This window comes from Bos indicus x Bos taurus, chromosome 7 (assembly GCF_003369695.1).
Source record: "Bos indicus x Bos taurus breed Angus x Brahman F1 hybrid chromosome 7, Bos_hybrid_MaternalHap_v2.0, whole genome shotgun sequence".
In the NCBI taxonomy this organism is placed as follows: Eukaryota; Metazoa; Chordata; class Mammalia; order Artiodactyla; family Bovidae; genus Bos; species Bos indicus x Bos taurus.
In genome coordinates, this window is record NC_040082.1 from 83,193,823 (window position 1) to 83,217,397 (window position 23,575).

A 23,575-nucleotide genomic window follows, 5' to 3' on the forward strand; every position below is an offset into this window, starting at 1 on the left:
CCACAAATAAATGTTATGGTTGCCTATTCTTTGTAATTATTCTTAAATCTAAAATCATTTTTAAAAGAAAAATTGAAAGCAGCCCCAGAGCATAGAGTCAGTCATTTTTTTCCCAGCCATAAAGTTAAACCTCCAACAATAAGGTTTTATATTCGTTTTTCTTAATCCTAACTACTCTGTAGTAAATCAGAAATCTACCAACACATACCTTATTTGCTATTGTAGGGGAGCAAAATTTGCCATTCCGAAATGTATCCATTTGGCATGCAGATTATTTCAAGCTAAAAATAATCAAGGCTCAAAAGATTGGAGAAGAATCTTTGACCTCTCCTCTAACTGCCAAAGAAAATTTAGCTAGAAGACCTGATCCAGGAAGGGACTTGTCACTGTAGATTACTACAGTATGATACAAACTAGGCGTGTACACAGGGAGGAACCTAAGCAGAGTCTGTTTGTTAAAATTCCTCTCTGTGTTCCATTGTTTCTGTATGGCCCAGCAAACATTTTATCAAATATTTGCTCATTTTAATCTTTTTGTGAATGGCCTTCCTTCCCTTTTGTGGATAAGAATGTTGCCTGCCGTATTAGTAAACAACAGATATTACAGCCCCATCAAGTCATCAACCACATGGCACCCACAACTGTGCACCCTGATGGGATTTAGGATGGAAAAAAGGACACTGGCCCTAGACAGTTAAGGTGGATATCAAGGAACGATTTCAATAAATACAGAGTCTTGCATCTCCCCATACATAGTCAGTTCAGTCAGTTCAGTCGCTCAGTCGTGTCCGACTCTTTGTGACCCCATGAACTGCAGCACACCAGGCCTCCCTGTCCATCACCAACTCCCGGAGTTTACCCAAACTCATGTCCATCGAGTTGGTGATGCCATCAAGTCGGTGATGCCATCCAGCCATCTCATCCTCTGTTGTCCCCTTCTCCTCCTAGAAAAGTGCTAAATTCATTAACTGAGATGTCTGTTTTTTCTTTGCATGCTAAGGCACTTCAGTTGTGTCCAACTCTTTGCCACATTATCAACTGTAGCCCGACAGGCTCCTCTGTCCATGGCATTCTCCAGGCAAGAATACTGAAGTGCATTTCCATGCCCTCCTCCAGGGGATCTTCCCCACCCAAGGATGGAAGCCACCTCTCTTATGTTTCCTGCATTGGCAGGTGGGTTCTTTACCACTAGAGCCACCTGGGAAGCTCAATTATTCTTTGATTAATAGTCATCTTTTAAGGTTTTTGTTGCCAAAACTCCTATATATCCCGGCTCTTCCCTTACTTCAATCAGCCTTTTAGTACTATCTGAAATGCTGTCTGTTGGGCTTAAGTCTGCCAAATAAAACATAATTCTCAACTTTTAGATTGGGCAGGTTTTTTTTTTTTTTTTTTTTTTTTTTTTCAGTTGACACTTTGAAGTCCCAAATCCCTGCCTGCCCTATTCTCTTTTCTCAGGTGGCTCATAAGCCTCAATTGCCTGACTTGTTCTTGGGTCTCATATGTTTGGGCAGTTCCCTGAACGCAGGTAATTAAATTTGATCTTATCCTGTTAATCTATCTCACTTCAGTGTAATTCTTCAACTAGCCAGAAGAACCTAGAAGGGCAGAGGAAAGTTTTTTCTTTTCTCTTTCTACTAAATGGATGTTTAGAGTAATGCCTGGAACATGGTAGCTCTGAGTAAGTGGATGCTCCAAACACAAAACTTCAGATAGAATCAGCAAGATGGGGAAGAAGAGGCATTCGTTTCATTGGCTGGGCGCATAGTAGGCAAGTTGCTGGTGAGATTGTGATGGCTGCTTCTCCATCCGCCCCTCTACCCTCATCAACTAGGAAGGGTTAACCAGGCAACCAGCTCATATCACCTCTGCTGCACGACCGACCTATTGCTTAAGCTCTGTCAGGCAGTCCTCAAGAAGGCTACTCCCTGCTTGAATAATGTGGGCTGGGGAACAGGCCTGCCTACCCAGCGCATCCGTGCGCGATAAGCCCTATGGTTTCCTGTATCTAAGCTGGTTGCCCACTGTTCAACCTCCATAGTTACAGTCTAAATAGAAGAGAAAAAAAAAAGGCCCAGTTTCCTAGGAGGCTACTTATAGGGCGCCGGGTTAGGCAAATATTTCACCTGCTTGGCCAATTAGCTTCCTCTCCCAGAAAGACGAGTTCTACAGGTTTCCTTTTTCTCTTCCTCTGCCTCCTGGGTTGGGAGGAGAGGCTGTCACTTCGCTTCGACCCTCCCCTTCCCTCCCTCCCGGCTCGGCCCCTCTCGCCCGGACCAATCGCGCCGGCCCGAACGTGTCCAGGTTGGCGGCCCCCGGCGCGGGCGGCCCGGATGCACCGAGCGGCCCAGGGCGCGGGGGAGGGCGCGGAGGGCTCGCGGGGCCTGCAACCCGGACGGTGGGAGCCGGGGAAGCGGGGAGGAGGAGACGGTGTGAAGGTGCCCTCCAGACGTGGCCCTGATGACCGAACTACAGCAAGATGTGGACGACACAAAGTCTGCCAAAGTGCTCGGAAAGAGGGAGAGCAAAGTTGGCTCAGCCCAGTAAGTATCCTCCGGTGGACCCAGCCGGGGCGGGAGGACGCGCGCTGCCCAAACTTCTCCGCCAGGGGCGAGTTGGAAGTGGACACGGCTTTCTGGAGCTTTAAACGTGGACAGACTTGTGCTTGAACTCTTCTGTGGCGCCCGGCCTCTTTTTTTTGCCCCCGATTCTATAGTAGAGAAAAGGCATGGCAGAGTTCTTTGGAATGCACTGCAGCATGCATTCCCGCGGGGCTGGGAATTATTTGAGCCGAAAGCACCGTTGGTGTTTTATAAATCCCTAGGGAGGTCTGGGGCGAACTTTCAGATTTCCAAGCTGAGAAACAGCGCTTCACATTTATTCTAATTGTCTTACTTCTTAAGGACGCGTGTGGAGATGCCGCTGTCCCGTAGATGGCATCTCATCAATAGCTTCACAACGATGCGTGTTTTGGCATTCTGATTCGGACGTGAGGGTGTTTTTCCCTCATCCCCTTCCCTGTTTACCCTCTAGAGACCGCAAAAATAGTGGAAAACATGAAACATGTTTTATTTCTCCCCTTCAAAGACTGCCTGCCTTTGTTGGATACTTAACACAAACTTGTTACACAGTTTTTAAACGTGTATAAAAAGGGAGGATGCGGGGGTGGGGAAGCACAATAAAAGTATAACAAAATAAAACACAACAAATATTGGACGGTGACTGTCCTCTTAGAGGACTCTTGTGGGTAATAGGATTTGCACATTGTTTGACCTATAAACTCTTCTGGTTTAAGAAACTCAAATATTTGATCACAAGGATTGGCTTCGTGTAACATTTATCGCGTGTACTTAAAAAAAAAAAAATCCAGCATTATGGTTGTTGTATGATTGTTATTTCTAAACTCTTCTTTTAAAAAGGAGAAGAATCTTTATTTGCTTATTTTCTGCATCACTCTAACATTAAGTAGGAGTAAAGTAAATATCTAAATAAGCCCAGTTTTACTTTTTATGGTACCAAGCTGTTGGGTATCTAAAATGCTTTATTGATACTAATAAAAAAAGATGATACACTTTTTAATAGTAAAGATTCAATCCCCCCCAAAAAAAGAGAAAAGATTAAAAAAATCCAATCCCCATCATTCATTATTTCAGCACTTACTGGTTTTTTAAAAACACAGCCTGGTTCAACATAAAGATGCGCATTTGCAAAAGCATATTCCACCTATTTATTGAAGTTTGAGCTGACCTTTTAGAAAAAAGAATAGCTTTTATTCACTGCTTTGATTTGTGGTTTCAAAAGTTTTGGTCACATTCTCTTCCAGTGTCTGCTTTCTTTGGCTTCTCTTACGTTTTCCCTCCATCTTCCTCAACATAAACTGATGTTCTTTCCTTTCTACTGATTGAAAAAAGATGATTGAGGGAAAAATTCCTATAGGTATAACTCTCACAACATATTCTTGTTTCCTCGCCCTCAAATAAAATCCATATTTTATACTAATAATTCAAACCCAAGAAAAAGATGAACTAGCAAATGATGTAGATTTCCTTTATACTTAATCATTCTTTTATGAACTTTACTTCCCTGAATAAGAGGTGTCACCATTTCATAGATGTCTGAGGTGGTAATGGGCACAGGGAAGACTGGAACTCTAAACTCCTAGTTCAGAACTCATCCAAAGGCAGTATTTATTTCCAGCTACATAAGGCAGAATGAGTCAAGTCTACCCCACAGATCTTAAGTTTTAAGTTGTCACATTCCTAGTCCTTTAGGTACTCAGTCAACGAGCTCATTTTGATTGATTGCAATCATCTATTATAGACTAAATGTCTGCTATTTAGACTAATTTAGTTAAACTAAAACTCTTTAGATATTGAGAAAATAATTATGTAGAATATAAGCACAACAGCACTGAAGCTCAAGGCCCCAAATGGCCAGCCCCTTCCTTCGGAACATTGCATTTCACAAATTCATTTCAGTTCTATAAATATTGGAATATTTACTGTTTCTTCAATAACGGTGGGGAATACAAGAATGAATGTGATTCGGTATCCATCCTTCTGTACCTCCAAGAGTAGCATTGAGGGGAGGCACATATGTGTATTACCATTAAACGCAAAAGAATCTATAAAAAGTTTGGCCTACCACTGAATCTTCTCCACAGTTCGGATGTTTATCCACTTGGCAGTCCTTGGTTTATTGGGGTTTTGGTTTGCTTTTCCCAACAAAATGGTAATTCCTAGATCCATTGAAGTCACTTCTGATTCAGTCTAAGATTTTAGACACCATTTTATTCTGAGCTCTTAACCTCTTGCTTTGGTAACAGAATAAATATCATTTAAAGACATAGGTAGATATATTATCACAGTGATATTGCTGTGATGACTCCATATTTGAAGTCATGGTGACATTTTTATGCTTGGAAACTCAAGTCTAACTTCTCTGTTTTGAATTTCCTGTTTTAGATTAATTATCACTAAACTCCCAAGTTGTTGAAACCTGGGTGTCCCAAGGGACATTTTCTTCAAGAGTGTTAGAATGGCTTGCTCCCTCCCCAGTCTCTACATCTGTAACTTCACCCACAGGAGCCTCATCACCTAAGACCTTAGCCTCTTAATTAATAATAGATGCCAATTATGGAGAATGCCTGCTATGTTACAGACCACGTGCTCAAAACTTCGCATTCATTTTCATACAAATTCAGGTCGACACTATGACTATGGCCATTTTTAAGTAGTAACATTGAAACTCTGAGAAGTAACTCGGCAGGCAGAGACACAGTTAATAAGAGAACAGCTCATATTCAAGTCCAGGACTCCTCTAAGTCTAGAGCCTGAACTTGAATCTTTATCTCTACTCCTATACTGTGGAAACTTTGATGGCCCTCTATGACCTACTCTAAGAAACAGGGTCCTCTGCCAAGATTTTAAGACCGTTGGTGATCTGGACACACATAGACCATTTCCTAATATACGTTTCCTAGTACTAGTCAGCTTGCACGGAAGCTCGCACCGATTCTGCAGCCAACAGTCACAGCAGCAGCTCTGTAATTCAGAGGTGATAACGCAGAAGAATAAGTAGTATTCAGTCGTAGTACTGAATCAAGCTTCCTCATCCTTCCTGCCTCCTCAGCTCTATTACTTTGCTCAAGCAGTGTGCTCTCTTCTTTCTCTTAAGATACTTCTGTAAATCAGCTCAAGCTTTCCTTCATTTAAAGCCTCTCCTATCACTGGCCACACTCTCCTCTTTCTTACCAGTGCTCGCTTTGTATGTATGTGGTCAGCCCAGAGACGTGAGCTGCTACTGTTATTAATTTTTATTAATAATGTTTACATAACATTTAGTATGTACAGAGTACTGCTTTGTTAACATGTATTAATTCAGACACTAGTCCAGTGTACCTTAGTTAACTGTCCCCAAATAAATTGCAAACTCCAGTCACATTTTTTTTGTATTGAATTTCTCAAAGAACTTGGCAAATAATCACTTTCAGTAACTATCTGTTGATGAACTATGAAGGCTAAGACCCATCCCACCTACTTAAGGTATGTAATATGCTTATAGCTGACTTTCAGTTTGACTATCTCAGGGGAAATTATACTTTTAATCAAATTTTCTGTCAGTAGCAGGAGAATTTTTAGATACCTTTACTTGCCTGCGGAGAAGGCAATGGCACCCCACTCCAGTACTCTTGCCTGGAAAAGCCCATGGACGGAGGAGCCTGGTGGGCTGCAGTCCATGGGGTCGCTAAGAGTCAGACAGGACTGAGCGTCTTAACTTTCACTTTTCACTTTCATGCATTGGAGAAGGAAATGGCAACCCACTCCAGTGTTCTTGCCTGGAGAATCCCAGGGACGGGGGAGCCTGGTGGGCTGCCATCTGTGGGGTCGCACAGAGTCGGACACGACTGAAGCGATTTAGCAGCCATAGCAGCAATTACTTGCCTGAGAGCTGTGGCTTATTTATTCATCTTTGTGCTAGAAGTGAGACTGCACATTTGCTTACCACCGAAATACATATTTGACTTAAAAAATAACACTCCCCCTTTTTTTAACCAAGAATTGGTAGTTTTCGCTACATATTTCTTTTTGAGAGCCTAGTTTTTCTCTGCTTTATCTTTTTCATTCTTGATTTCTTTCATGTTCACAATACATAGATATTTCTAACATAGACTAACTTTTTTAGATACACTTTTATGTCTTAAAGTCTCTGATGGATCTAAGTTACTTTTAATGAATTTCAAAAAGTATCTAAAACTAATACAGAATTCTGGGCAGTTGATTCATATTTCAAATAATGAATTATATCACATATATACTTGTGATACAATTTGGTTTTTTTAATACTAATTTTTTTAGTACACAGCTGTTGATTTATTTTTGGCTGCACTGGGTCTTTGTAGCTGCAGGCTTTCTCTAGTTATGGCGTGCAGGGGCTACTCCCTAGTTGCAATGTGCAGGCTTCTCATTGCAGTAGTGGGTTCTCTCGTTGCAGAGCACAGGCTCTAAAGCAGTGGGCTTAGCTGTGCCTTGGCATGCCCACACGAGCAGGGATCTAACCTGTGTCCCCTGCATTGACAGGTGAATTCTTAAATATTGGACCGCCAGGGAATTCCCTGCAGTTTGAATTTTAAACATGTAAGCTTTAATACCTTAGGACATAATAATTCTAGAAATTTATTCAGTTTCTTATACGTGGAGAAAGAGAAGGTAAATGAAAGAAAAAGTGAATTTGCTCAGTCGTGTCCGACTCTTTTCGACCCTGTGGACTGTAGCCTACCAGGCTCCTCCATCCATGGGATTCTCCAGGCGAGAATACTGGAGTGGGTTGCCGTTTCCTTCTCCAGGGGATCTTCCCCACCCAGGAATTGAACCTGGATCTCCCGCATTGCAGGAAGACTCTTTAACCTCTGAGCCACCAGGGAAGTATGCAATACAAGCATTTTTACCTTAAAAGGAAGTTCTCTGGGATTATCAAGAAATAATAATTATTTGCGACATATACTTTAAATAGTGAATTCAAGTAAAAATAAATTACCTGTAGTGAAGGTATTTATCTTCCAATTACATTGTCCTTGTGGGTACTTGACAAACAGAAGGGTTGCAGTTGGGGCTTGATCTTGCATTGGAAGCAAGAGGAGTAAAGATGAATACTTATTGAATGTAGCTTGATTTCTTAGTGCTTTCTTAACTCCAGACTTTGAAAGTGCCTATTTAGTAAGAAAATCTCTATAATTATCTGTATATTATATATCTTCCCATAGGTGTGTATATTTTTTTTCTTTTTTAATTCTAATTTTCAGGTAACTCTGACAGGATATCTATGGTACTTTTTAATATAAACTTCTGGATAAGAGGAAAAAATTATAACATATTAGAAAATATTTAAATTATATTAAGGTACAGTGCTTAATTGAGGAGTTTGAAAAAATGGAGAAAAATAAACAGTGTTTTAGTTTGAACTGTTTTGAAAAGAAATTTAATGACCCAAATCAGCTCCATGGCTAAATGTCATTAGAAATTGCTAATTTGTCAAGGCAGTACAGAAAAAGATTAAGAACGCAGGCTCTAGAAAACGAGGATTTGAAATATGACTTTCTTGTCTTCTACGAATGTGACCCTGGAGGTGTTACTTAGCACCTCCAAGCTTTGTTATATAAAGAATAATAAAGTCAGCTGTGGGAATTCCCTGGCAGTCCGTGGTTAGAACTCCAAGCTTCCACTGCCCCAGAGCACGGGTTCAGTCCTTGGTCGGAAATCCAGCAAACCCCATGGCACGACAAAAAATAAATAAAGTCAGCTGTTTCATATAGGTTTACTTTGAGGTTTAACTGGGAAACGTCAGAAACTCATTTCACCTAGTTCCTGAAATGGTTGTGAGTAAGTGAGTGAAGTCGCTCCGTCGTGTCCAGCTGTTTGCGACCCTGTGGACTGTGGCCCACCAGCCTCCTCCGTCCATGGGATTCTCCTGAAATGGTTAGTGTTCCAGAAACCATGTGGTAGTGCTTGCTGTTGAAGGTCTGGGACATGCTGTGGGGTGGGGAAGAAGCGTGACATAAAATGTACTTAAACAAAATAGTCAAAATTCAAAAGGCCTAGTTCTAACAGTCACAGGTGCCAGTCCTGTTAAGTAAGCCTCTGTTCCATCAACTAGACTTATCTGGCACTCATGATAGCCACTAAACATTTCCACGAATCCAACTTGGCAGCTTGGTCGTTACTTTATGCTAAAAGGATCCCACGCCATAACTCTTCAGTGGCCTGCAAGCTCATTTCCATGTTGCTTACTGATTTGGTGTTCTCCCATCTACTATCAGGGCTTCCCAGATGGCTCAGGGGTAAAAAATTCCGCCTGCCAATGAAGGATACACAATAGACGCGGTTTGATCCCTGGGTTAAGAAGATTCCTTGGAGAAGGAAATGGAAACCCACGCCAATATTCTTGCCATGGCGTCACAGAATTGGACAAGACTGAGTGCACACACACGCACACAGCTATTATCAGTGCATTTCTCTCTGACCCGTTGATTATACATCCTGCGTCCTGGTTCTGAGCTTTTCTGCATGGCTCCTCATCTTTTTTCCTTTGATAAGCAATATTAATAGATTTATTATTATAGGACGCTTGTAAGAGATGCTGGTGGGGAAGCTCTGCCTCATGGCTCCTCATCTTTAAACTGCTGAGTTGTTTCCATTAGCTAAATTTTCAGTAGACTTGTCCTTCAGCATCTTCCTAATTCTTTAAGTGCCCAGCTTTAGGCATTTTACACGTTTTCAAGTGCCATAAAGCACAGGTCCTCAGGAGAAACTCCTCCACCGCCACTTGAGTGACTTAAAGTGACTTCTTACTCCTTAAAGAAAAGAGGGTATTTTTATCTATGCCTAAATTTGATTATTTACCCTTAGAAGAGAAGCAGAACCAACTTAAACTCCAGTCCCTAATTTATTAATAAACTAATTCATATGTTCTCATTGGTCACTCCACACATACTAGAGGTTCCCACATTCACGATGGGACACGATGACCAAAGATGCTGGTGATTTTTAACAGCTTTATTGAGGCATATTTTACACATCATAAAATTTACCTGTGTCAAGTAGACAATTCAGTGACTTGTAATAACTTTACTGAGTGGTGCGCCATCACTATAACCAGGTTTTAGAACATTTTCACACACTTCCCCTTTAAGAGCCATTGGGCCCATTTATACTAACTACCATTAGCACGACATAAATTGTAGTTTTAAAAATAGTTAAAGTTCATCCCCAGCCCCACTATTTTCTGTCTCTCTAAATTTCCTGTTTCTGAGCTTTTCATACAAATAGAGTCACATGTAATTTGTGACCTCTCGTGTCTGCTTCTTTCACTTAATATCATGTTTTTGAGGTTCATCCATGAAGTAGCATGTGTCAGTGGCCCATTCCTTTTCGTTCCCGAATAGTATTCCACTGTGTGGATAGACCATTTGTCTGTATGTCCACCTGTTCATGAACATAATGTGTAATGCTGCCTTGAATACTTGTGTGAAAGTCTTTCTGTGGATATATGTTTTCATTTCTCTCAAGCATGTACCTAGAAATGTGATTACTGGATCATATTGTAACTCTGTGTTTTAACTTTTTGAGGAACTGGCAGACTACTGAAGCAGCTACACCATGTTACATGCCCACTAGCAGTGTATGAGGGCCCGTGGTTAGATGTAAGAGAAAGTGCTTCCACATAGCAGGGGAACAAGACTGTAAGCACCTTAAAGATATGTCAGTACCTTACACTTAATAACATAACAGGTATCTGTTGCATTGTTAACTGAGTGACATTAATACTTACGATTTTGAAAACTTACCCCAAACGACAAGTGTTAAAAAGTTAACTCAGGCTGTCATACTTGGGACCTGTTTTTGCAATCTCTTAAAATTTTGCAGGTAACATTTATTACTGGATTATTTTTAATGATGAAATTTACAAAGAAGAGATTTTTAAACAAGACTATAGCGTTCCCCCATATGTGCTAACATATTTAAAAGCTAAAAAATTAAAACAGTATAGATAGGTATAAAATGAAAAGTGAAAGTATTCCTCCTCTCTTCTACTTGACAGTTCCTGTTCCTTGTCTCAAAGGTAACCACTTGCCAAGAGTTCAGGTTTTGTTCTTTTTTTTTTTTTTAATAATGTATTTTGTTTATTTATTTGGCTGTGCTGCTGGCTCTTATTTGCGGCACTTGAGATCACTGATCGTTCCGGCATGCAAGATCTTGTAGTTGCAACATACAGGCTCTCTTTTTTAGTTGGGGCCTCAGAATCTTTAGTTTCAGCATGTGGGATCTAATTCCTTGACCAGGGATCGAACCTGTTCCCCTTGCATTGGAAACATGGAGTCTTATCCTCTGGACCACCAGAGAAGTCCCTTTGGATTTTGTTCTTATGCTATTGTCATTTAAAGCCAGAGTCAAGTTTTTTTGTTGATTTTTCTTTTTCTTTAGAATAGCCACCTCCCAGTATGACTCTTAAGTGTGCTGTACTTGGCACAATGAAGCACCTCATGAGGTTGTCAGGAGGATTAAGTGTGATCCTACAGTATCTGGACTGTACACCGTAAGAGAGCTCAATAAACAGCAGCCATTATTCTCATGAGCAACCTTTCCCAAACTTCTTTGCAGAATAATTATCTAGGTGACCTGGGCTTCTCTGGTGGCTCAGAGGTAAAGAACCCACCTGCCAATGCAGGAGACACAGGTTCCATCCCTGGGTTGGGAAGATCCCCTGGAGAAGGAAATGGCACCCTACTCCAGTATTCTTGCCTGGGAAATCCCATGGACAGAGGAACCTGGCAGGCTACAATCCATGAGGTGGAAAATAGTCAGACACAGCTTAGTGACTGAGCGTGAGCAAGATGACATACAGAGTTTAAATATTGATGAATAAATAAATCCATGAGAACAGAGGTTTGCCTTAGCCAGGTAGACTTGGAGTGTTAGATGGAAGAGTTGATGTCCTACTGACCTATCCTCAAGTTACCAGTTCATCTTCTAATCTTTTCTTTGCCTCTGTCCTACCTGGATGAGCCTAGAAAGACTTCTGGTCAAATGAAGCAGCAAGAAATCTGGACTACCTCGTGAACAACTAGATAAAAGTCACAGTAGTGATAAGACAAGAGCAGAGCAGAGACCAGAAATGGAGAAATGGAAATGTGACATTGGAGGCAATGAGTAAGCAGGTGGGGAGAGAATAGAAGAGCTTTAGAAAGACGAGAGGAAGATTGAGTCATACTGAAAAGATGAAAAAACAAATGGTACTTCACCACTGACCTGTCTGATCTCCCCCTTCTCTCCTGAAAGATGCTCCTCCTTGTCTCTCCCTGTGCTGTTCTGTGTCTTGTCACTGAAGCTGGGTGGCTGACATGCCTCTCCTTCCCTAATGGAGATGCTAATCTCTGTACAAGTGTTGGTGTTTTCTTAAAGTCTGTGTATGTCAGGTTTATGATTATATCCATGTTTATTACCTTCTAGATTTTTCAAATTGTGTCTTGCATCCTGTTCAATGAGTTAAAAAATGGGAAGAACTCAGAATACTCTAATTTTTGTGTCTTTTACTGTTAAGGATTATTATCTGAAAACAGTTATCTTATGATCCTACAGATTATTTTGAAACATCTAATGTGTAGAGCTATAAAAGCTGCATTGTGAGTTGAGTTGCCATGTCAACAGTGAAGGAAAACTATTCATCATGACAACTTTTATTATCACTGTACTGTTTCTGTAATTCATAGGAAAATGGTTCCTCATTTGATCTTAACAACTTAAATGTTTGTATAACATGTAAGGTGGTCCTCTGAGAGCCTATGCAAACTGTCAAGAATGTTTTTTCCCCTCCCTCTTCCCCTTCCGCTCATCTGAAGTTGAACTAGTTTTGACATGAACCGGGTAGATAGCTTATATTTTTTCCTGATTTGATCAGAATCTTTTCTGAAATTGTTATATACAAAGAATCACAACACATTTTCTAAATTCAAATTCTGAAATCACCACATGTCATACTTCTCAACAGAACCTGAGATGAGAGAGTAATAAATGGTATATGAGCCAGGAGAAAGGCAATATTTTAACAGTTGATAAGAACCAGAGAGATTTGCTCATGTTGTCAGCTGACATTTATTAAGGAGTTCTGTGTATTGGGCACTGTGCTGTGTCATGGCAGTCACCAAGATGAAGATGGGGCCTTTGCCCATACAAAAAAGAGTAAAGGAAAGGAATATTTTTTTTTGAGATTTCTTTCAAAGAAGAAACTAGGTAGCTCCAGAAAATGTATATCAAATATAGCAGCTGATATATTTAGATGAGATGAGATAATATTATTGTTATATGCTAGATCCTTTTCAAAGTACTTGTATATATATACATGTACAATGGAAGGGACAGTTACCATCACATTTTTATGCATAACAGAGACACAGTGACTTGCCCAAGTTTATAATAGCTGTTGAAATGTTGGAGCCAGAATTCAAATATAGGCAGTCTAATCTGAGCCAGGCTCCTAAAATCATTAATTCTACAGGCTCACTAGAGTTGGGAAGAGCAAAAAATGCAGAAGACAAAGTGGCTTCCATTAGGTATCTGTGCAGCCCAGTTTAGATTTGTTAACTTTTATAGGTCTGCTTTCTCAACTATAAAACCAAGACTCATTTCCTTTCTTTCTCATTTCCTTCCTTTCTACAGTTCTAACACTGAAAGGATTTCTAATGGTCTTTTAGAGGACAGAGTAGAGAGAGCACCTGTAGCTGCCAGGTGGGAGCCAGTGCTCTGTGTACTGTCAGACACAGGTGCCTTTCTGGATTCTTTTGTCTCTATCTGAGCTCAGACCTGACTATGTAGACCTGAAACTTTATTGTTTCAGTTCCAGCTTCACATGGTGATTTGCATAGCAGTCATTCAGATTCCGATTTTTAAAATCCATGCTTAGGTTCTTCTTTGCAGAAGTACATAGTGTTTCTGTGAAGTAATGTGACCGATTTTGTTTTTAAAACCATGTGAATTTTTTTAAATAATTGCCGAAGGGACCGAGAACTTTTGTAAAAATTCTGCAATTGCACAGAATCTTTTTGAAATTTTTGTGAAGTTACTTTCAGAGCCTGGAGCTCATTCTTTGAATAGTCATAAGGTTGGCAAATCCTCTTTCTTTGAAAATGAATTCAACTTTGGGAAACAGCCTGAAACCAAATTTGGTGAATAAGAATAGTTTAAACACCTTTAAACCAGTCTATGGATAAGATCATTTTTGATCCAAAAAGATGTGACTATAAAATAATAAGTCGGAATTTCTGATGAGACTTACAAACCAATTTCTACACCCAATTTAGGCTTATTACTTTGTAACCTCATTATGAAAACAGTAAAATGTTCTACTTATTGTTCTGTTCTAAAATCTTCTTCAGTGTATATAGACAGTGACGTAAGCAAAAGGCTCAGCTATCACAATCATCTTGTTCTCTCTTCTGCTTCGTTACACACTGTGGGAATTTGTATACACATATATTTTCTCAGGTCCACTCTCCATATCCTCAGTTTATACCAGATGGACTTTCCCACTGGTGTATTCAAGGCATGACTCATGCCTTTCCCATATGATAGCAATCAATTAGCTATGAAGCTTGTGAGGCTTTCCATTTTTCTGTTCTTGTTTTTTTCCCATTCTAATTACCTGCTAGTTAATATCTGTGAGCTGACTGGTCTACTACCTACCAGTCCTGGAGCCTACTTAAAAACAAGCATATTTTGTTATTCCCTTTTCTTGCTTTTGAGTTGGAATGGATTCCTTATCATAGCATATCTCAGATCTGATTTGAATCTCGTGTTGTTTGGTAACTTCTATGTAACATATCTCTACTCTTCTCTAATTCAGTGTAATTAAGCAAGCATTTCTTTTTTTTTTTTAATTTTAATTGGAGGCTAATTACTTTACAATATTGTGGTGGCTTTTGCCGTATATGCACATGAATCAGCCATGGGTGTACATGTGTTCCCTATCCTGAAACCCTCCCCCACCTCCCTCCCCATCCCATCCCTCAGGGCCATCCCAGTGCACCAGCCCTGAGCACCCTGCCTCATGCATCGAACCTGGACTGGCGATCTATTTTACATATGATAATATACATGTTTCAGTGCTATTCTCTCAAATCATCCCACCCTTACTTTCTCCCACGGAGTCCAACAGTCTGTTCTTTACATCTGTGTCTCTTTTGCTCTCTCGCATATAGGGTCATCATTACCATCTTTCTAAATTCCATATATATGTGTTAATATACTGTATTGGTGTTTTTCTTTCTGACTTATTACACTCTGTATAATAGGCTCCAGTTTCATCTACCTTATTAGAACTGATTCAAATGCATTCTTTTTAATAGCTGAGTAATATTCCATTGTGTATATGTACCACAGCTTTCTTATCCATTCGTCTGCTGATGGACATCTAGGTTGCTTCCATGTCCTGGCTATTGTAAACAGTGCTGCGATGAACGTTGGGGTACACATGTCTCTTTCAATTCTGGTTTCCTCGGTGTGTATGCCTAGCAGTGGGATTGCTGGGTCGTATGGCAGTTTTATTTCCAGTTTTTTAAGGAATCTCCACACTGTTCTCCATAGTGGCTGTACTAGTTTGCATTCCCACCAATAGTGTAAGAGGGTTCCTTTTTCTCCACACCCTTTCCAGCATTTATTGTTTGTAGACTTTTTGATAGCAGCCATTCTGACCGGCGTGAGATGGGACCTCGTTCTTAATCATGTACTCTGTGCTGGGAATGCATGACTGAGAGAGATGTAGACAGTGCATCTGAGTGAGAGTTTTAGGAGCTCTCAGTCTGGTGAGAGGAGCGTGGAACACACATACACACACACATACACACACCCCCCACACACAAGCAATATTATGTGATAAAAATTCCGCAATAATTCTCAAATGCTAATAGAAATGGTATAGCTCATTACCTCCACACAGCTCCCTTAGAGACTTTGAGTGTCATGTGCCAGACATAGATTCGTCAAGGAATTGGGGGCACCACAGTAAGGAGACTTCCATCTCTCTTCTACGCCTGGCTTCTGAAAAGTTTGCGGGTTTTGTTTCTGGCCTTTTTTTTTTTTTTTGAGGTGAGCTGAGCTAAGTGCTGGTGTCTAAAATGCAGCTGATGGGTAAGAAAGAATTTGTCCTCAGCTAAGGGAAAAATTATTCCAGGCGAGGGGTGAGCAAGGGCAGGCTTGGAAGTTCAAATGTGTGTTTTCGATGAATCCTTAGGGTCTGCTGTGGCTGGGCTGTTGACTGGTCGGGGCAGGAAAGCAGAACTGGGGAGGACCTGGAGCCCCCATTTACCAATAGAATTCCCCTGCTTGGCTCTCTGTGCTTCGCTTCTGGCTTTGGCTATACTGTTGATTCTTTGAACTTTGGGGAAGCTGTTTTCTTTGGTCTTCAATTAACTCCTCTATAAAGAGAGAGGGCTGAGTGACCTGATTTGTTCAATCCCTTCCAACCTGAAGAGTATGAGTTCTTTGAAGAAACTGCCCTACTTCTCTGCGCTCTTCTGGAGCCTTTATGTGAAGAATTCTATCAGACTGAACACGCTGAGGAAAGTGTTTTGAATAAGAATAGAATCCTCGCTTTCTTACTTGGTTTGGCCTCTTTTTTTTTTTCCTTCTTTTTTGGTTAACTTATACTTGGCTAAGGCAGACTGCCGCTGAAACATACCTCAAGTCCCTCCCACATATTTATAGATACACATCAGCATCCATGTCGGTTTTGGACAACACTGGCTTGCCCTTTGGCTACAGGTGACAGGACCACAATGCCTTCTGAACAACTTGTAGTAGAAAGGTCTAAGCAAATAACAATGTAAAACCTATATAACACAAACGGGGAGCAAATTCATTACCAGTGGCACTGCAGGTTTCTCTGGTCTACTTCAAATCTGAAAGTAATCATATATAGCACTTGAATACAAAAGACAATTTAAAGTTAAAAAGCCCTTTCCTCGGATACGAAGTCGAGGATACTAGCTTATCCTTTCCAATTAGTAAGTATTAACAGCATTTTAATTGGAAAGAGTAAGCTGGTGTCCTTGACTTGGTATCTGAGTCAGGAAGATCCCTTGGAGAAGGGAATGGCAACCCACTCCTGTATTCTTGCCTGAGAATTCCATGGACAGAGGAGCTTGGCGGGCTACAGTCCATGGGGTCCCAGAGTCGGAGACAACTGACTAACACACACACACACACACACACACACACACACAGCAGTTTAACACACTTTGTATCCTTTAAAGTACTTTTATTTGTAGCAGTAGTTGGAATTTAGCACAATTTTTGTGTTAAGTGCTTGACACTATTGTCAAGCACTATAGTGTGTTATAGGAATATTAGGATATAGTAGATGTGGACCTTGCCCTCAAGAACATCACAGCAGATTTCACTATAACTTGAGCAGTATCTTACCATGACGCTAAATACCAACTTCAGCCTATTGTGATAAATAAGAATATTGTACGGGCATTTTAAGAGAATAGTGGAGAACCAACCAGCCCAGTGCAGGGATTGTATAAAAGCCTTCTTAGAAGAAATGGTGATACCCAAATTTTGAAGGAGGAATAGGAGTTAGTTAGCTAAAAAAAAAAAATTAGAGAGATCATTTATTCCAAACAGAATAGCCTAGATGAATGCAGAGTAATGTGAAACAGTCTGGTGATTATGGGGAACTAATATTACTAGAACATAAAATATATATTCAGTGGCAGTACCTGGGCAGACGCAATGGACTGAAGGAAGGTCACAGAGGATGACCTTGTATGCCATGAGAAGGAGCTTGGACTTACCTATAAGACATGGGAGTCACTGAAAGGTTCACACAGGTATGTGATAAAGTCAAGTTTTAGTTTTTCAGGTCCAGTAGCAAGGTTTAAAGTAGACTTGATGGAGAACAAAATAGGAAGCAAGGATTAGCTGTCTGTGAAACAATCCAAATGAGATTGATTTAGTAGGAAAATGGGAGAACAGGTTTGAGAAATGTCAAGGAGATAAAATCGGAAGAACCAGGTGATGGATTGGATTGACAGAAGAAGGAAGGTAGAGAGACTCTTATCTTCTTTCTCCATGAAGGCTGCATGGATTGTGATGCTGTTAATTAAGCCATGGAACATAGGAAAAGAGAGATTGGGGTGGAGGTTTGTTCTGTAATAAATATATTTGGTCTTTATCCCCAGTTTCTGGCACAGAGTCCCAGAATTGGAATTTCCTGATAGGAAGGAGTGTCCCTTGTTATTCATAATGATGCGTTTTGATCACACCTGAGTTTATGCTAATGAGATGGTTTAGGGCAGTACACCTAGATAGCCTCAGGGTGGGGCTGGCCACCAGCAAGGCCAGGTGATTAGAGGTTGGGAGCTTTTGGCCCCATCCCTGGCCTCCTGGGAGGGGAGGGCACCAAGAGATTAAGTAGTATAATAAGATTTGATGCACTTGATTGGTGAATGAACACATCAAGATACTAGAAGGGCAGTGCACCCGGAGAGAACATGAAAAGTCCACACACCCCCATACCCTGCCTTATGCAACTCTTCCATCTGGCTATCCTTGAGTCGTCTTGCATAATAAAGTAGTAAATGTAAGTTAAGCATTCCCCTGGGGTCTATGAGCCATTCTGGCAAAGTATCAAACCGAATGGGGAGGAGAGAGGTAGCTTGGAAACCTCTGATTTATAGCCACTTGGCCTGGGACTTGCAGCTGACATCTGAAGCAGAGGCAGTCAAGCCTTTAACCTATGAGATTGGATCCAACTGTGGGCCATTAGTGCCAGAATTGAACTGGACTGTTGGATATCCAGTTGGTATCTGGAGAATCAGAGAATTGGTTGTTGGTGTCAGAAAATACCCCAGAAGGTCAGAGCTGGGACACAGAGCTGGGAAATGCCAGCATAGAAGTGATAGTTAAAATCCAGTGGATGGAATTTCCCAGTGGATGGAATGGATGGAATTTCCCAGTGGAGCAAAGAGGACCAAAGAGAGAACCTAGGAATGATGCTGCGTTGAAATAAAGGTCAAAGAAGAGGCTGCAAAGGTGATGGAGAATAAATAGTAGAGCAGAAAATAAAGCAAAGGCCAACAAACAGAATGGTATAGAAACAGGAGGAAAAAACAAGAGAAGGGAAATCTCAAGATACAGTCAACAGTGAGAGGTGCCACCAACAGCAGCACTGAGAGAGCTCCTTACATGCCACCGGCATTTAGCAGTGTAGAGATTGCTGGTGAACTCTGCCAGAGAAATATTAGTGAAGCAGTGGGAATGGAGGCCAGACTGTAGTCGAGTGGGTTAATGGGAAATGTGGAAACAGACCCAACATGGGTGGACTGGCTTTGACAGCCTTGACTGAGAACTGAAGGAAAAACAGGAAGGTAACCCTTAGGAAGTGAGAACTAAATAAGATTTTGGCTTTTTTGATGGAGAGCTTTGTGAGCCTGTATATAAATTAGGAGAAAGAACCAGCAAAGAGGAAAAGATGAAGGTGTGGCCCAAAGATAGAATACCTGATAGAACAAGCCCAGAGGTGTCAGAAAGTGGGCTTGGACATCAACTGGAGGAATGTATGATGCAGTAGATGGAAGTTTAGGTGATGGTAGTCAGGGGAAGACATACCCTTGTCTGAATACTTCAGTTTTCAGTTGACTCAGCACAGTGATAAGGTAAACCGTTTCATCCAAAGGTATGAACTGTGTTTGGTTAGGGACTTGAGAGCCTGCAGAATGTTTGGCACACAAGTTGAGGGAATGGGAGAGAACTGGCAAGGGCCCAGCTGACAACAAATGTACCAGTCCAGCATAAGGGCTGAGTTCTCCCCCTTTAACAGTGTGCAGAGCTGGTCTTGGGGTAGTTGTGCTGAATGGCTGTGCAAAAGAATGGGCATAACTGCAAACTAAAGGTGATCAGTCATGTGTGTGTATATATATGTGTGGTCTGAGCTGCTTCAAGAAATAAATCCAGAAGGGATTGATTCAACTAGAAGAACATGGAAATATCAAGGACTGTAGTCTGTGTGAGGCCAAAAAGTACATGAGGTGGAAACTGGAGAGATAACAGGCTGAGAGTGGAAAGTTAGAGATGTCCTCAATTTCTGGATGGAACAATCTGAATAATGTTGAAAGCAAGACACTGGTGGTGGTTTATTCTATTGTATTCTGTGCATGGCTGCCCAGTCGTGTCCCACTCTCTGTAACCTGTTAGACTGTAGCCTACCAGGCTCCTCTGTCCATGGGATTTTTCAGGCCAGAGTACTTGAGTGGGTTGCTGTGTCCTCCTCCAGGGGATCTTCCTGACCCAAGGATCTGGCCCACATCTCCTGCTTTGTAGGCAGATTCTTTACTACAGAGCCACTGGGAAATTGTGAAGTGAAAATAAAGGTCACTGGACTTAATGCCAAGTTGTTGGATGCCATCCCTCTTGAACATTGGACTTTGAAGGACCAAGATGTCAACATTCTCAAGAAATGGAACATGACCAGTATGTTAGAGGATGAAAGCAATAAAGAACTAGGTCAGTGTAACTCACAGGAGGTTGGACCTTCTGTATGCTGAGCACAGGTAAAAATTAATTTTAGTGTTTAAAATCAAGTAAGCTAACAAATTTAGAAACAAGAATATTCAATAAGTTAATTATCTGAAATATTTTTTTTAATTTAATTTTATTTTTAAACTTTACAATATTAGTTTTGCCAAATATCGAAATGAATTCACCACAGGTATACATGTGGTATCTGAAATATTTTAAAAATTAACAGCAGAAACTAACACACCATTTAAGTCAACTATAGTGAAAGTGAAAGTCGCTCAGTTGTGTCTGACTCTTTGTGACCTCAAGGACTCTAGAGTCCATGGAATTCTCCAGGCGAGAATACTGGAGTGGGTATAGTCTTTCCCTTGTCCAGGGGATCTTCCCAACCCAGGGATCAAACGCAGGTCTTCTGCATTGTAGGCAAATCTTCACAGACTGAACCACCAGGGAAGCCCAATAATACTGGAGTGGGTAGCCTATCCCTTCTCCTGAGGATCTTCCTGACCCAGGCATTGAACCATAGTCTCCTGCATTGCAGGTGGACTTTTTACCAGCTGAGCTGTCAGGGAAGCCCTTTAAGTCAACTATAAGCCAATAAAATGTTTTTAAAGAATCAATTACTTTCTAACAATGCTAATTTGAAAAGTAAACTGGAGGAAGAAAAGACCCTGAGAGCTGAAAACTCCCAGAAATAGATGTTAGGACTTAAAGTAAAACTATATACCTACTAAAGTGAAAGTGAAAGTCACTCAGTCATGTCCAACTGTTTGCAACCCCATGGACTATACAGTCCATGGAATTATACCTACTAAATGGGACAACTTAAACGGAGTGGTTACCTCCTTTTAAAAGGAAACCTTCACATTATAAAGATAGCTTCATTCCTTAAATTTATAAATTCAGTACAACCAAACAGAATATCAGTGACTCTCTTAAGAAACATTAAGGGTGGTCCAGTGGCTAGACAATGCAGGGAGAACGATTCCATCCCTGATCAGGGAACTAGATCCCACACGCGGCAACTAAGAATTTTCATGCTGTAACTGAAAGACCCCCTGTGCCGCAACTAAGACCCAGCACAGCCAAATAAATAAATGTGTTTTTTTTTTAATTACAGAATGATTCTAAAATTCTTCCGAAAGGATAAGCCTGTAAGAATATCCAGCCTAAATCTGCATGACAGAAGAAAGGCTCATAACTTGTCTCCCTGATGTATTGTCAAGCTATTGGATTTAAATTTACCATATTAACCCATTAACTCCTAATCTCATATTCAGCTGCCTTCCTTACCTCAGTATTTACATCAGTCATCATTTTGAAATAAGCTCCTTCAAAACCCTATTTAAGATGTAAAGAACTTTTAAACAATATCTTAGCAAAAGTCACTTATGTCTGATCTGCAACCCCATGGACTCTTAACAGTCCATGAAATTCTCCAGGCCAGAATACTGGAATGAGTAGCCTTTCCCTTGTCCAGGGGATCTTACCAACCCAGGGATCGAACCCAGGTCTCCCTCATAGCAGGTGGATTCTTTACCAGCTGAGCCTCAAGGGAAGCCCAAACAACATCTATGATTATAGTAAGTTCCTCTGCGTTTTCTGCCGTAAGGGTGGTGTCATCTGCATATCTGAGGTTATTGATATTTCTCCTGGCAGTCTTGATTCTAGCTTGTGCTTCATCCAGTTGGCATTTCACATGATGTACTCTGCATATAAGTTAAATAAGCAGGGTGACAATATACAGGTTTGATATACTCCTTTTCCAATTTGGAACCAGTCCATTGTTCTGTGTCTGGTTCTAACTGTTGCTTCTTGACCTGCATACAGATTTCTCAGGAGGCAGTTAAGGTGGCCTGGTATTCCCATCCCTTTATGAATTTTCCAGTTTGTTGCGATCCACACAGTCAAAGGCTTTAGCGTAGTCAATGAAGCAGAAGTAGATGTTTTTTTGGAATTCTCTTGCTTTTTCTATCATCCAACAGATGTTGGCAGTTTGATCTCTGGTTCCTCTGCCTTTTCTAAATTCATCTTGAGAATCTGGAAGTTCTTGGTTCACATACTGTTGAAACCTAGCTTGGAGAATTTTGAGCACTACTTTGCTAGCATGTGAGATGAGTGCAATTGTGTAGTAATTTGAACATTCTTTGGCATTGTCTTTCTTTGGGATTGGAATGAAAACTGACCTTTTCGAGTCCCGTGGCCGCTGCTGAGTTTTCCACATTTGCTGGCATATTGAGTGCAGCATCTTTTAGGATTTGAAATAGCTCCAACTGGAATTCCATCACCCTAGCTTTGTTCATAGTGATGCTTCCTAAGGCCCACTTGACTTCACATTCCAGAATGTCTGGCTCTAGGTGAGTGATCACACCATCGTGATTATCTGGGTCATTAAGATCTTTTTTGTACAGTTCTGTGTATTCTTGTCACCTTTTCTTAATCTCTTCTGCTACTGTTAGATCTATACCATTTCTGTCCTTTATTATGCCTATTTTTTCATGAAATGTTCCCTTGATATCTCTAACATCCTTGAAGAGATCTCTAGTCTTTCCCATTCTGTTGTTTTACTCTATTTCTTTGCATTGTTTAATTAAGAAGGCTTTCTTATCTCTCCTTGGTATTCTTTGGAACTCTGCATTCAGAAGGGTTTATCTTTCCTTTTCTCCTTTGCTTTTTGCTTCTCCTCTTTTCTCAGCTATTTGTAAAACCTCCTCAGACAACCATTTGCCTTTTTGCATTTTGGAGGGTGGGGGGGATGGTTTTGATCACCGCCTCCTGTATTGTGTTCAGTTCAGTTCAGTTCAGTCGCTCAGTCGTGTCTGACTCTTTGCGACCCCATGAATCGCAGCACGCCAGGCCTCCCTGTCTATCACCAACCCCCAGAGTTCACTCAGACTCACGTCCATCGAGTCAGTGATGCCATCCAGCCATCTCATCCTCTGTCGTCCCCTTCTCCTCCTGCCCCCAATCCCTCCCAGCATCAGAGGCTTTTCCAGTGAGTCAACTCTTCGCATGAGGTGGCCAAAGTACTGGAGTTTCAGCTTTAGCATCAGTCCTTCCAAAGAAATCCCAGGGCTGATCTCCTTCAGAATGGACTGGTTGGATCTCCTTGCAGTCCAAGGGACTTTCAAGAGTCTTCTCCAACACCACAGTTCAAAAGCATCAATTCTTCAGTGTTCAGCCTTCTTCACAGTCCAACTCTCACATCCATACATGACCACAGGAAAAACCATAGCCTTGACTAGATGGACCTTAGTTGGCAAAGTAATGTCTCTGCTTTTGAATATGCTATCTAGGTTGGTCATAATTTTTCTTCCAAGGAGTAAGCATCTTTTAATTTCATGGCTGCAATCGCCATCTGCAGTGATTTTGGAGCCCCAAAAAAGTCTGACACTGTTTCCACTGTTTCCCCATCTATTTCCCATGAAGTGATGGCACCAGATCTTCGTTTTCTGAATGTTGAGCTTTAAGCCAACTTTTTCACTCTCCACTTTCACTTTCAT

General features: G+C 41.0%; 1 protein-coding gene across 7 annotated transcripts in view; it reads left to right on the forward strand.

The window, feature by feature from the left end:
* GRAMD2B (GRAM domain containing 2B) overlaps positions 1-23,575 on the forward strand; it is a 119,889-nt gene that overhangs the window by 40,996 nt on the left and 55,318 nt on the right. The window contains exon 1 of one of the 7 annotated variants that reach the window (XM_027547005.1): positions 2,288-2,543. The exons of 4 other annotated variants lie outside the window; for them this stretch is intronic. In XM_027547005.1, coding sequence (XP_027402806.1) covers positions 2,461-2,543 — 83 coding nt within the window. In that variant the 5' untranslated portion in view covers positions 2,288-2,460. Of the gene's footprint in view, positions 1-2,287; positions 2,544-23,575 lie in introns of those variants that run through there. 2 more of the 7 variants (XM_027547008.1, XM_027547006.1) reach the window with 2 other exon arrangements.